Here is a 13948-nt window from a genome sequence, read left to right on the forward strand (position 1 = left end):
CCCACAAAAAGATATAAGGAGAACTGTGGATTCATCTGCTGCCACTTCATCCCCCCTCCAACCCTCCCCCTGCCCCAAACACCAAGCTGGGCCCAGCACCAGCCCTCGTGAGAGTCAAGCCCCTCTTACACTCCCCCAACCTTCCCTGCACCCTAAATATCAAGCCAGGGACAGGCCCATATTATTCACTGAGGCATCTGCTATACACTGTGACACCCGCTGAATCTTAAGCAAGGATCTCCTAAGGACAACAGGATCAACCTCAGGGTCCTTTAGGAGGTCAACTGCCCACACTGAGGACACTCTTGCGAAGTGTGAGATGAGAACAGCCCAGCAGATGACTAGGGAGTTGGCTTCACGTGCTTTTTTAAAGGAAGCCTCCGTCTTCCTATCTGTTTGATCTTTTAGCATATTTTCTCCATCCTTTGATGGGATGGCTCTAGAATGCAATGCAACTACCGGAGCATCCACCAGAGGGACCTTGAGATCCCTAATGGCTGTCCTGGAGAGGAAATAAAGTTTTTAATAGGAATGCCTGACACAGGGGGATGCCCTAGTGAAGGCCACTCTGCTTTGATGACCTTTTCAAATGGATCTGGCAGGGAACATTCAGCAATAGGACAAGAGGGTTGTCTGAAGGCTCTAGTCTCTAGTTTGCAAACGGGACTCGCTTCATCTGCCAGCTGAACCACTTCCTTTTTATAGCCCAGGGTGCTGAGGACCTTCTTTTAGAGCCTGGACAAGTGGTCAGGTTGACACATAGACTCATCACCAGATTCATCCTCCTTCCCCACCCAGTCTGATTCTGTCTCTGAGGCAGTCGGAAGAGCAGCCCAAAGCTGTGACTTCAGAGTCAGGGTCTTGGATCTGACCTAGCACCAACTGCCAGCTGTGACTACAGGTGTGCTTGTACAATGGCAGCCGCAGGGATAATACCTCCCTCTCCTCCGAATCGGCAGGAACCTGGCAGTTGTTTTTGGTGTGCTTTCTTCCTGAGCACACGTTCCTCACAGGCTCTGCTGCAGAGCCTCTGCCATCTTGAATCATCCCAACTACTGAAGTAAAGTGCTGACTGACTCCCTGCAGAGCTCGACCCCCAGGAGGTAGAAGGACGGGTGACCCCCCTGGTGTCCCCCAAGCTTTGGGTTGGGTGGAGAGAAGGCATGGCTGGTAGGCCCCAAGCAAAACTCCACTGCTGCTGAGTCCATTGGGGCAAGAACACAGGCTGCTGTGATGCAGCATGACCCGGAGCACTTACGGACTGGAAGAAACCTTTGGGCAGAGCCAGCATCCATGGAGCCACCTCAGAAGTCGGAGTCTGACTGCCCATGGAGGGTTGCAGGAACCATCACCTGATGGTGAGGAGCCCCCACCCCCACCCCGGCAAGAGCCACACCGGTTCCAGAGCTGCAGAAGGTGGAATCTGGGAACTGGGCCCTGTGGAGGCACAGGGACTAGAGACTAGCCCCTGAGACTCCAGACCAGCTATAATGTCCTGCTCCCGGTCCCTGGCTCTTGGGAATCCTCTCTCACCAATACTGGTGGCTCTCAAGGAGTCCACCTGCAGACTGATAGAGCCCATGAAAGAGGATTTTTCTTTAGTCCTGATCCTCGTCATTTTTATTCCACATTTGGATGGTTCCGATGAATGTGACTGCTCAGACTCCGTTTGTAAGTATTATTTGCTAACTGAAGCCTAACTAGAATTTTGAGGAACTAAGTAATTAGCGACTGCCTGAACAGCAGGGCTATTCAGACTGGAGGGTGACGGCCCTCTACAGCCCAGTAGAGCTTGCAAAATTTTTTGCAGAATCCTGCCTGAATAGTAGAAGGCGTGACCTAACTAGCCTGGATGATCGAGCCCCACTGTTGTAAAATGAACACTCTCTTATTATTATGCACAGAAGTTCTTATCTGTTTATGGGGTATTGCCAGCCGGCCAAGAGTTACTTTGGAATTTGTCCAGGTCTCTTTCTCTTTGTTTCTTAGAATGATAACAGAACACTCAAAAGGGTATACATTGAAGCACATGTGGCTTGAGAATAAAGGCAATTTGCTTCCTAGCTGCTGACTCAGCAAGAGGTGCTACAAAATTGTTGCAGTGCATCAAGCCAAAACTGCCGCAAAGTTTTCCTGGGGGAAGCTGCCTGAAAGGACGAACGAGCAGTTAAGACGATTTCATTCGGGAACAATCTCTGTCTTCTCCAGTGCCACATATTCCCTATGCCACAGTTGGACAGGAATTTCAGACTGAGGAGAGGAATGCAAGTGTGAGTAAAGTGTGGCCAGGGAGGCATCATGTGGGAAGTCCATTAGCTGGAATTCAATTCAGCTGTATATTTTCCTAAATCTAACTAGTCATCAAACAACCGTTCTTCCAAAAGCAAGAATATAGTCACACCTCTGCAGAATTTACAGCCTCGAATTTCTTGCTACCTCCCATTTATAAAGGCTGTAATCATGAATGTGTCTTTTTCTTTCCATAAGCTGGCTCCAAATCCCTTTACAAGAGGAAAAAACACACGAGGCGCCTGTGGGTTCTAGGTTGGTAGTGCTATTTCCCTCATCTGATGTACATTTCTTATTTCTGTTTTTAGTTAAGGCACATTACATAAAAGGAAGATTTTTTCTGCTAGTGGCAACATCACCCTTAAAAAAATAAAGACTCCTAGAAGACAGTAAGAAGTATTGGAACAGTTCTTCTGGGTTCTCTGACTCTACATCTGGGAGATATTCTCCAGTTGCCCCTGGAGAGGATGGGCTCCATTCTCACTAGAATCCCTTGCATTCACAAGAAACTTGCTATACACACTGTGCAAAGGTGTTAAGGGATCTGGCAATGCCAAACATGATATGCTTAAGCTGCCTGAGTTGTTACCTGACCCATGCACACTTATTGCCTTCCATGAATACAGAGAAAGTTGGACTGCATTTTAAGCCCCTTTGCTTACTGCCAGGGCTTCAAAAGAGAAGGAAATGGCCTTGATGCTCAGAACAACATTAATACACATATATAAACAGTGAAATCAATCTGGGAGGTTTTGTTTCTTGATCTAGCTTTCAAGGCACACATGGTCTCTTGCTTATAAGTATGCACGCGCCCACACACACATACACACACTCAAATGGTTCTCTGCAGAGGACTCTGTGGTTTCCCAGTCTATTCAGTAACCAGCCAGTCACAGTAATAATCAGTTTACACTTGCCAGCTTGCATTCCCAGTCGCTGTAACTGGACCGCAAGTTCTTAAGATCAAAAACTACAAAGCCACTTTCAATGTCTTCTTATATCATTAGCAATTTGTCTTGTTGAAATGAAGTACACCGCAGTCAATAAGAGCAGGTTAAATGGCCTCGATGTTCTGCTACAAATTTGGAATGCTCGTTCCTGGTTGGCTGCTAGTGAACCAATGGGAAAAGTTCATTGATTTTTCTCCTGAAAAGCAAATGGTGTTTTTGGTATTCCGCCAGGTGAAATTCAACTAAGAAAACTTCACAGTTCTAAAGAGAAGAAACAACAGCCGAAAAGATAGACATATGGGAGGAAATTGGATCTCATGCCAGCATGCTAGAAGCAGACTCTCTACTGAGCAGATGCTACAGCTCTCAATCAAGTCATCACATCACTAAATGCACCAGCATTAGTTGCTGACCAACCTGGCAATCCCTGCTAAACTGCATTGACTGCAACAAGTCATAGAGATGGAAACATGGTGACAAATCACATCTGACTTTGAAACATTGTTCTTTCACCACAGCATTCAGCATCTTTTGCTCAGGATTACAGTACAGCTGCCAATAATGCATTGGTCTCCAGCACATTCTATTTGGGAGTCTGTCTCTATTGTGCCACCTTCATTGATGGTCATTCTTTCATAGAACAGATATTAAACTTCTTTGACTCCTTTGTATCGTCACCATTACTTAAAAGAATTTTACTTCCTAACTCTTAAAGGAATTCTCTCACTTAACATGAATTTCAATGTATATGAATGCACCAGGATTTAGTCACGGCCTTCCATGGGCAACCAATGCCTACAGTGGAGTTTTCTTGACAAGTATATCACAAGTATATCTCCAGAGGAACTGGTTGGCCACTGTGTGAGATAGGAAGCTGGAGTAGATGATTCACTGCCAGGGATCTTATGTTCTTATATAAATTAAGTAAGGAATCAGAAGATAAAGCCATGCATAGGGCCTCAGCCATACTGCTAAAATAATCTGGTTTATCTAATAAAATCATGCCTTTAGAGAATAAATGTCAAGCAATGAGTACACTGGTGGAAACATTTGTGAGCAGAAAGTGAGAGAAACCAGTTCAGAATGGAGGATATGTAAAAGAATTTATGCTACCATAGCAAAAATGGCAAGGATTAGAGTCAGGTTCTTCAGTTTCTTACAAAGCAAGTCTTCAGTGTGGTCTAAACCAGAGGCCCCCAACCTTTTTGAGCCTGCAGGCATCTCATGAATTCTAACACAGCGTGAAAGGCACAGCCACAAAAAAGGCTGCCCAAGAAAGTGGAACCAAACACAACACATCAGGGAGTGAGGTTATGCATAACTCAATGCTAACTTTTCAGCACTGCAACAGAAGCTTTAACAGGGTACCTTTAAAATATTTCGTTGCATACAAACATATTATCTTCAATCATGCAGTGAAGATCCTTGTGTTGTGCTGGCAGCTGATGCCAAAGCAATGTTTTTTTTAAAAAAAAATCTACGTAGCCAATCAAATCTCCAATAGCCAATTAGAAGCCCTGCTGGGCAGAATTCCCACTTGACCCCATCCACTTTCTAAAACCATTTGGGAGGTACCAAGAAAGGTGTTGGTGACCACTATGGTTGCAAAGTTGGGAACCCCTGTTCCAAAACAACAAGATTCTACTAGAGCAATGTAAGATGGACACCCACTGAAGAGTAGAGAAGGACTATGTAACAGGTGTTGGGAACTGGGATAACACATGCTACTTGCTTACATGTTGATGTGATATAAGAGGGAAATATTCAGGGTGATTTTGATAGCACCCTGTTGTTTCTCAGCCAGCCACCCACTGTTTGAAGCAGCAGGATCTCTTTCCCCACATTTCTTTTATTCATTCTACAAAAACAGCGCTATTTCTAATCCTGTATTTCTAAAGAACACAGACAGCCCCTTAAGATTTGTGAGACTGAGAATGTATCAAGGAAGCCAAAAAATAAGACATATAATCTTAACTTTTCTTCAAGCCCACTCACTCACTTTTGCAGAAATTCCTCCAGGCCACACAGTTTGAGTACAAAATCATCCACATCAATGTCACGCAAGTCGTCATGCGTGTAGCACAATGTCTGATAAATGAGCAAGTCCACTGTGGAAGAACCTACAAGGAGGGGGGAAAGAACATACTCAGCACAATGAATCTCAGCAAAATTCCCCAAAATTTGCCATTTTGGCCACCGATTGCTCTAATTCAACGATGTTCACAAAGAACCATATTTGTAATTACCATCAACAACAAAAACACCCTACATGATTAGTATATGTGGGATCTGCTGGGAAAGGATCAGCAAAGTGCCTGTCCTTTCTCTGCAGAGCCTTGCTCAGATTTGGCCAGCAGTTGCAGGAACCTTTTCTACTTTGTGCTGGCAAGTCAGCAAGAAGGGAAGGTCAAAGTAAAAGGGCACTCAGGCTTCCCACTACAGGCACCTACTCGGGTCAGACCATGAGCATTCCGCAGCACAGCTCAGCACAGGTTTCTGCAGTGGGAAACCTAGACACCCTCCCAAAAGAATCCTTGCTATGAAGACCACAGCTCACGTGACAGCAAGATGGTCCAACACTATCGTGCTTCTTGCCAAGGAGAAAGCAAGATAGGAAGCAGAAGGTGCTCAGCTTTCCCACACCATTTATAAGCCTCTCTTTGGAAGAAGCCTGTTCACATTTTACTTTCCCCTCTGCCTTCTTGCTGTCTCCTAAGCATGAGGCACAGCATGCTGTCAAGGAACCCAGTCAAGAGCAAGTTGGCCATGGAGAAAGAGGAGTCAAACCATGAGCCACTGTGGTCAGCTTGCAGTTTTCCAGATGGCTCCCATGGTAATGGCTTTTTGTGTCTCTTCTGTGGCCACCTTGCCCTCCTCTTGGCAAGTGTTCAAGTGCTGGGCTAGGAGGGTAGAGGCTGTAGAAAGATCTTTGAAGAGGATGGCACGAAGCTTGCAGCTTACCCATCTTCTCCAGCCACTCCAGGGGAAACCATCTGTCAACCTACAAGGCCACCAGCAAATAGCTTTGCACACTTGTTGGAAACATGGCACTAGTGCAACACTGGGGGATGGGGTTCAAAAAGACTACAGGGGCATATCAAATAGCCACCTGTGGCTCCCAAGTCACTGAGTGAATTCATGGCATAGACTCACTTTCTCTAATATTACTGAAACTGTCATGTGCCTCCACAGTGCTCTGCCAGCCTCATTAATTTCCAGGTCCCTCTGTTGCGATGCAGAACGTTGTCAATAAACAAAATACCTACTCCCAGTTTTAGTCTCAAAGCATAGCCTCCTAAAAGTGAACAGAACTTAGATATAGAGGCATGAATGAGATTAATGAGGCTACAGCATTCACAGCTGATGATGGATTTGAAATGCTTAAGTTAGAATAATAAGATTAAAAGGAAACAAAAGAGAATGTAGTCAAACCCCAATTCAAACCATGAGTTGAATCCAGTGATCCAAGTGGACAGCACTGATCTTCCCTGCTTTCACCTTCCCCAGCAGATTCTTCTGATCCAAGGAAAGATGATTATGGGACTCTCCTGCAGTTACAGCCATATAAATCCATGAGTTGCAGTGAAGCTGGGAGAAAAGGTGAAATTGCCCACATTTTCTCCCATCCAGCAGATGCACTGATGAGAGAGGCACAGAACCCCACAGATCTGCAAGTCTCTTACTCTAGCTGGGCCCAGGAGTAGCTTTTTCAAGGATCAGAAGAGACTGCTGGGGGTGGAAGGAAGGAAAGGAAAGCAAGAAACATCCAAATCCCTTGCTTGATGAAACTGCTAGATCCAACATATAGTTGTGTGCCGCAGTCAGAGTGCTGAGGCCTGACATAAAATGCCAGAAAAGCAAAAAATTCCAAATGACTAATATGAGGAAGGCCACATACTGCAAGGGGACCAGTTGTGAAACTGACCTGATCAATAAGTCGCATCTATCAGGGCATAAGTGCATCCACTCCAAATCAATGAAAAAGCAACATCAGCAGTGTTTATGAAAGGGTTAGCAAATCTGAGCTAATACTGTGATGCCTCTCACTAGCACCTTTATTTTCTGCATCTAACATTTGGACTGATTTATGACCAAGTGCTGCAGAAGGACAAGAGAAGCTGTGAAATTAATTGAAGAAAGCAAATCCTACAATTCATTAATTTCCACATTTACACTGGAAATGTTAACATCTGACTACTTAATTGGGTTTGTTCACCTGTTGAACAAGGTCAAGGTGAACTAATTGTACATATTTGCTTCATTAAACAAGGGAACTACATGAATAAAATACTCCTTAAATTAGATACTGGTTACTGCTTATTAGACATAGATGGATAACTGTTAATCTGTTACAGGATATATAAATATTAAGAGGACAAATGCTGCATGGAAAATACTGAGATAATGCATTTTTAACAGCACGTTAAATATTTAAAATTCAATTAAACAATCACAAAGAGCAAAAGGTAACTCTAGACAAAATTGGAAAATTCATAAGTACTGTTCAGCATTTATGAACTTGCAAATTGAATGTCTTCAACATTTACTTTCCAACAATCCATTTAATATGCAATTATGAAAGGTTTTGCAAAAAATCATTTTGTTGATAGCATCACATACATGCCTGTAAGAAAAACACAGGAAGATAAAAAGTGATATTCTGTTGGCCAAAACAGTGAAGATGAGTTGCCAGTGCTTGTTCAGCATCTTATGCGGAACTGCAAAAATACTTCCTACTGGCCTTCTGAGTGGAAAGTACACATTATACTGCAAAAGCAGGGCAACAGTGACCTTATCCAACTTGAGAATTCTTCAGTTTATAACTGCCCATCAGAAAGGACTAACATGTTACGAATTTAAAATTGCACATGGCTTCAGCGTCAACAAGCCATGAAAGAAAGGTTCATTAATTGCTATTTGCCATGCTGATGAAGGGGAACTGCCACATTCAGAGGCAGGAAGCTTCCGAATACCTGTAGTAGTAGTAGTAGTACTACTACTAGTAGTAGTAGTAGTGGTGGAGGAGGAGGAGGAGGAGGAGGAGGAGGAGGAGGAGGCGGCGGCGGCGGCGGCAGAGGAGTTTGGACTTATACCCCCCTTTCTCTCCTGTAAGGAGACTCAAAGGGGCTTACAATCTCCTCCCCCGCCCCGCAAACAACAAACACCCTGTGAGGTGGGTGAGACTGAGAGAGCTCAGAAGAACTGTGACTCACCCAACACCACCAGCTGGTGTGTGTTGGAGTGCACAGGCTAATCTAGTTCCCCAGATAAGCCTCCACAGCTCAAGTGGCAGAGCGGGGAATCAAACCCGGTTCTACAGATTAGAGTACACCTGCTCTTAACCACTACGCCACTGCTGCTCTAGGAGGCAACACCAGGATAAATCATTAGCCTCTATGTCTTATTGTTGGCCATCCCGACAGCTGGTTGCCCAATATGTAAAACAGGATGCTGGACTAGTCTGACCTCTGGTCACATTCAGGAAGGCTCTTCTTATGTCAAAAGTGAGGAGATACCTCAGATGGGCTTTGATGGGCAAAGAGAGAAAGGCCAGACAGGCAGCTGCTGAGTTCTACAACTGGGTAGCAAAAATGAAGAACACACGTACTGGATGAGGGATACGTTTCTGACTAGCAACGTGCGTGAACAAGATTTTGAGGTGCAGGTGGACTATGAGTTAAACATGAGCAGTTAGAGTGTTGCAGTGACAACGAAGGCTCATGCAATCTAGGAGTGTACCAACACAGGCATAACAGCGAAACTGCAAGATGCCATAGTCTTGCTGTACACTGCATTGATTGGTCTCATCCAGAGTACTGGGCACAGTTCTAGAGGCCTATTTCAAAAAGGTTGTGCACAAAATGAAGCACGGGCAGAAGTGAGTGACAAGGATGATCAGGGGCCTGGAGACCAAGCCCTATGAGGAAAGGCTTAGGGACCTAATATTTAGTCTGGAGAACTGGAGATTGAGGGAGGACATGATTTGAAGGGGTGTCACTTATAAGAGGGTGGGGAGCTGTTCCAGTTGGCAGCAAAGGATAAGACTCGCAATAATGGGTTTAAATTGCAGGCAGGTTCTGAACTGATGTTAGGATTTTTTTTTTACAGTAGAAATTGTGCAACAGTAGAATCAACTACCTAGGAAGGTGGTGAGCTCCCTCTCACTTGCAGTCTTTAAGCACTGGCTGGACAAACACTTGCCTAGTTTGCTCTAAGCTGAGCTTGCATTGAGCAAGGGGTTGAACTACATGGTCTGTATGGCCCCTTCCAGTTCTATGATTCTACCCAATTGACTGGAATGACTGTCAGTCACCCAAGCTGCTGACAGAGATGGAGGCAAGTCAGTCAGACTATAACAGCGATGGCGAACCTATGGCACAGGTGCCAGAGGTGGCACTCAGAGCCCTTTCTGTGGGCACGCGTGCACAGAGTTCATCATGTGGGGGGATGGAAAATCACCCCCCCACATACATCTAGGCGGGCCTGGGCATGATCCTTTACCCGGGAGTAAGCTCGGTTGGTGGCAATGGAGCTTGCTTCTGAGTAAACCCTCCTAGTGTCATGATTCACACATTTGAAGTATTGTACGATTGCTTCACCAAGACTACTCCCAAGTAACACGCACCTCGGAGCCAACTATTTTTTCTAAATTAAAACCTCAGTATTCAGGTTAAATGGCACTTTGCGATAAATAAGTGGGTTTTGGGTTGCAATTTGGGCACTCAGTCTCGAAAAGGTTCGCCATCACTGGACTATAAATACCTCTTTGACAAGAGCCAGGAAGGACACCTCAGTTGCAAATTGGCAGCAAAGAGACAGTGTCTCAGCAAAGAGGAGGAAGTGAAGTATCTGAGGCTCTGATACATGGGTCTGAGGCTCTAAATGCCCATTCTTGAACCTCTCAAACAGAGATGACTACCACCTGTGGTCTCTTAAGGGGCACTAAGGACAGTATGGTATGCCACAATAATATTATTTATTTATATTATAAATTAAAGTACAAAGTACAAATGATGGGAACATGGAGCAAAAATCTTTTGTGCGTGTCTGGCTAATAGCGTTGTAGGGTAGAGACAGAACAATATCCTGTAGCTCATATTTTGAGACATGGATCAATGTACGTGGTCCATGGCTCAGAAGATTCAATCCTTATCATTAGATAACAGGCATTAAAGAACTCTTCCCTTTCTAAGTCTGCCAATCAGAGGAGAAAATACTGAGCTTCATGGATCACCTATCTGCAGTATAAAGGATATGTATGTATACCATATATGTACACAAATTCTACGACAGGTGTTGGTACAAAGAGGGCGATGACATCAAATTTCCACTTTATAAAAGAATTTGGCAGTTTAAGAGCTGGAAAAATATGACACACACACACACACCCAACCCACTCTAGGCTTGCTGTCTGATTTCTAGAAAAATGAGTAAAAACGCTATGCCTCCCAAAATCTGAAAAGGCCCTACAAGGTCTATCATTTTTCTCACTGTCTCATAATTCGATTACTGATTCCAAAAGACGTTCCCAGAATTAGTAATGGATACTCATTTGCTGCCAGGAAAAGGAATGGATTCTGCCTGACATTATGAGCTTAACGGACTTTCTGGTTCAGACCAACAACTTACAGTCACAGGTGAAGGTGAGAGGCTCCTGCAGGCTGTCATAAACCACAGTCACTTTCAAGCTGACCCCATGGCCAAGGTGTTCAGGACTGAGGTTGACAGTGCTCCAGACATAACCAGTAAGGGAGTAGTCCTTGGTACTGTAGCCAGATCTCAATCTGTGGGAAATAAATAAGATAAGAAGGAGGGTATTGTTGGTTTCCATCAGCAGCCCATGCCCTCTAGTACTAGAAAGGACCTCTTTCCCCTTGTTTTTGCTTTCTCTCTCTCTCTTCCCCTAGAGATCTTGGTAATTTCCTCTTTGTCCCACTTTAACTTCTCATTACAATATGAGGATCTGCAAGGAAATGGGACAGGGAGAATATCACCAGGAACTTTCTCCCCAGATTCCCCTTCCCTGCCCCCCCCCCACTGCCCACAGCCCCAAATCTATACATACTTAGGAGCCCATTTTCCTACCCCCCACCCCCATTTTTTTTCTTCAACTGACAGTCAATAGCTCTCAACCTCCTATGACTCCTGAGGAGGATTCACTGTTCATTAGATTATTAATGAGGAGACAGCAATAGGTTTTTTCCCCTTTTGGTTAATTTACAAAGGGATATTTTTCTAGGAAGTGAGGAAAGTGAATTGAGAAAGCTTTTTCTCCCATAATACCAGCACTGGGGGATATATGTTTAAATTGTTGAGAATTGGCTCAAGACAGACCAAAGGAAATATTTCTTTACTCAGTGAGTAAACAAACTGTGGAATTCACTGTCAGTAGGGATAATAATACCTATGAGCATAGATAGCTTTAAAAAAGATGTGGAGAGATTCATGGAAGAGAGGTTCCTTAATGGCCAGTAGCCATGGTGACTAAAGGGAGCCTCCATCTATGGAGGTAGCAAACATCTAAATACCAATGTTGGGAGGCAGAAGAAGGCCCTCAGCCTCTATACCCTGTTTGTTTGGCCCCCTTGGGCAACTGGTTGGCTTCTGTATGAAACAATATGTTGTACTAAATAAACTACTAGCATGATGCAGCAGGTTCTTCTTATGTTCTTTTTTGGCCTTTGGATACAGAGACTTTGTGGTTGGCCTGGTCTTGCTGCTGTTGCGATTGGTACTGAATGCAGATACTTCACTACATCATGCCTTATGTTATCAAATCTGTTTTCCTGTTTGCTCAAAGATCTTATTTTATCTTCTTGAAAGAAATTTGCCTATGAAACTTCTAATCCAAGATTCCCGTCTAAAAAGATCAGGCATTTTATAACAATCTAACAAAATGATCACGAGCAGTGGAGGTACACCCGAACTTCACAGCAACAGACTCCCAATTATTCAGTTCCACCTTAATCCCCACATTCCTTCCTCTCACTATCTCTTGCCCCAGCTCACAGCTTCGTCTGCTCTGGTACTTCAGTAGCATCCTCCCCTCCAGTTCTGTTTAGCTGTAGCCAATTCCAGCAGTCATTTTCATGGCATACTGACCAAATGAGTGGAATGTGAATGGCCTAGATATGGGCAAGTTCTTGGAAAACAGTTTGTTTTCCTGTTCCCTAAAGCATAGAGAGTTTGTTTTTGCTTTCCCAAGTCTTGTCTCAGTGAACAACTGCTGTACTGTTTATTATATACCTAGACAGGGTCTAATGCCAGACTTACTGAAGGAGAATGCAAAAGTGGAAAGCAAAATGTAATGTTTAAAACCAGAAATTATTTTCCAGGTGTGCCTTCGGTCCCTTCCTCACATGCAGAATAATATACTTTCAATCCACTTTCACAATTGTTTTCAAGTGGATTTTGCAATTCTGCACAGCAAAATCCAGCTGCAAAGTGCACTGAAAGTGGATTAAAAGTGCATTATTTTGTATGTGCAGAAGGGGGCTTCCAAAGCAAAGAAGAAGAGAAACACTGGGGAGACCAGGGTGGGAAGGAACAAGCTGTCATTATACCAGACAGATGAGAGTACCCTTTCTTGGAGTGGTGCAATTCTCAATCAGACCATACGACTCAGATTGTATTGATTTAAGCTATTGGTGCAATTGAATACAGTAGCCTTGTAGCATTCCTCAGTTCCTTAATTTATGATTGTCAAAGAATGACCAGAATTCTTCTTTTGCCTTCTATTACTATTGTTTTACTGAAACCAGTGGCAGGAATAAAAACCTAAATAGGTTCATCCTCATCCAATCAATTCCAGGGAAGGAATTATAAACCTAAATCCAATCCTCATCTAATCAGTTCCAGGCTTCCAATACATTTTCCACAGATGTCATTCCTTAAACACAATGCAACATAAATGCTAGAGTCAAAGAGGATTTCTTCCATTTGCCAAGGATTAAATCAACCATATTAATCAGTTGCTCGAGACATGTCTGCCTGGCACTATATACACTTACATTCAAAGAGGAATGTCAGCCCATGACAAGCCCTGAAACAGTATTTTACTGAGTCTTTTTTGTCCCAAACAAGTACTTACACATCCAACATATGACAGAAAGCAGCAACCTCTTCATCCTTCTCCTCAGAGACCTCAAACAGCTCATAGCCACTGGCCACAGGATGATGCCGAGAAGTGCCCTGGCACTAAAGACCACACAGAAACAGAAAGCACAGTCACAAATTGCAACAAGAACAGAAAATGAAACATAGCTACAACTCCACAGTACAGTTCAGACAACCCAACTGAGGTGCTGAGAACGTGGGCTGAACAGTTAAGAAGGATCAAGTATGTACAATGGTTTCCTCACAAGCATAGTTTTTAACACAAGAAACCTTTACCATCTTACTCCTGGCAGTTTCATGATACAGTGATAAGCATGTGGGTTAACTTGCAGATTTATTACACATAGGGATGCCAGCACTGGGTAGTTTTTGGGGTGAAGCCTGAGGAATCCAGGCTCAGTGGGGTATAATGCCTTAAAATCCACTTTTCAAAGGAGGAGTTTTCTCCATGTGAACTGATCTCTATTGCCTGGAGGTTGGCAATCCTCAGTAAATATAATGTTGAGGTGCAACCTTGGGCTGGTCTGAAATGGCTGAAAACAGAAACTGTGCACTCCGCTGGGCCGATGCATTGCTCATATCTAGAAATGTAC

General features: G+C 43.9%; 1 protein-coding gene across 6 annotated transcripts in view; it reads right to left on the reverse strand.

Annotated features, from left to right (window-relative positions):
* PIK3C2B (phosphatidylinositol-4-phosphate 3-kinase catalytic subunit type 2 beta) overlaps nucleotides 1–13948 on the reverse strand; it is a 127667-nt gene that overhangs the window by 66199 nt on the left and 47520 nt on the right. For all 6 annotated transcript variants that reach the window (XM_048496548.1, XM_048496551.1, XM_048496550.1 and 3 more), the window contains 3 exons: nucleotides 13330–13436; nucleotides 10869–11023; nucleotides 5239–5359 (listed from right to left, as the gene is read on the reverse strand). In XM_048496548.1, coding sequence (XP_048352505.1) covers nucleotides 5239–5359; nucleotides 10869–11023; nucleotides 13330–13436 — 383 coding nt within the window. The remainder of the gene's footprint in view (nucleotides 1–5238; nucleotides 5360–10868; nucleotides 11024–13329; nucleotides 13437–13948) is intronic.

The sequence above is a fragment of the Sphaerodactylus townsendi genome, linkage group LG05, assembly GCF_021028975.2.
Source record: "Sphaerodactylus townsendi isolate TG3544 linkage group LG05, MPM_Stown_v2.3, whole genome shotgun sequence".
NCBI lineage: Eukaryota > Metazoa > Chordata > Lepidosauria > Squamata > Sphaerodactylidae > Sphaerodactylus > Sphaerodactylus townsendi.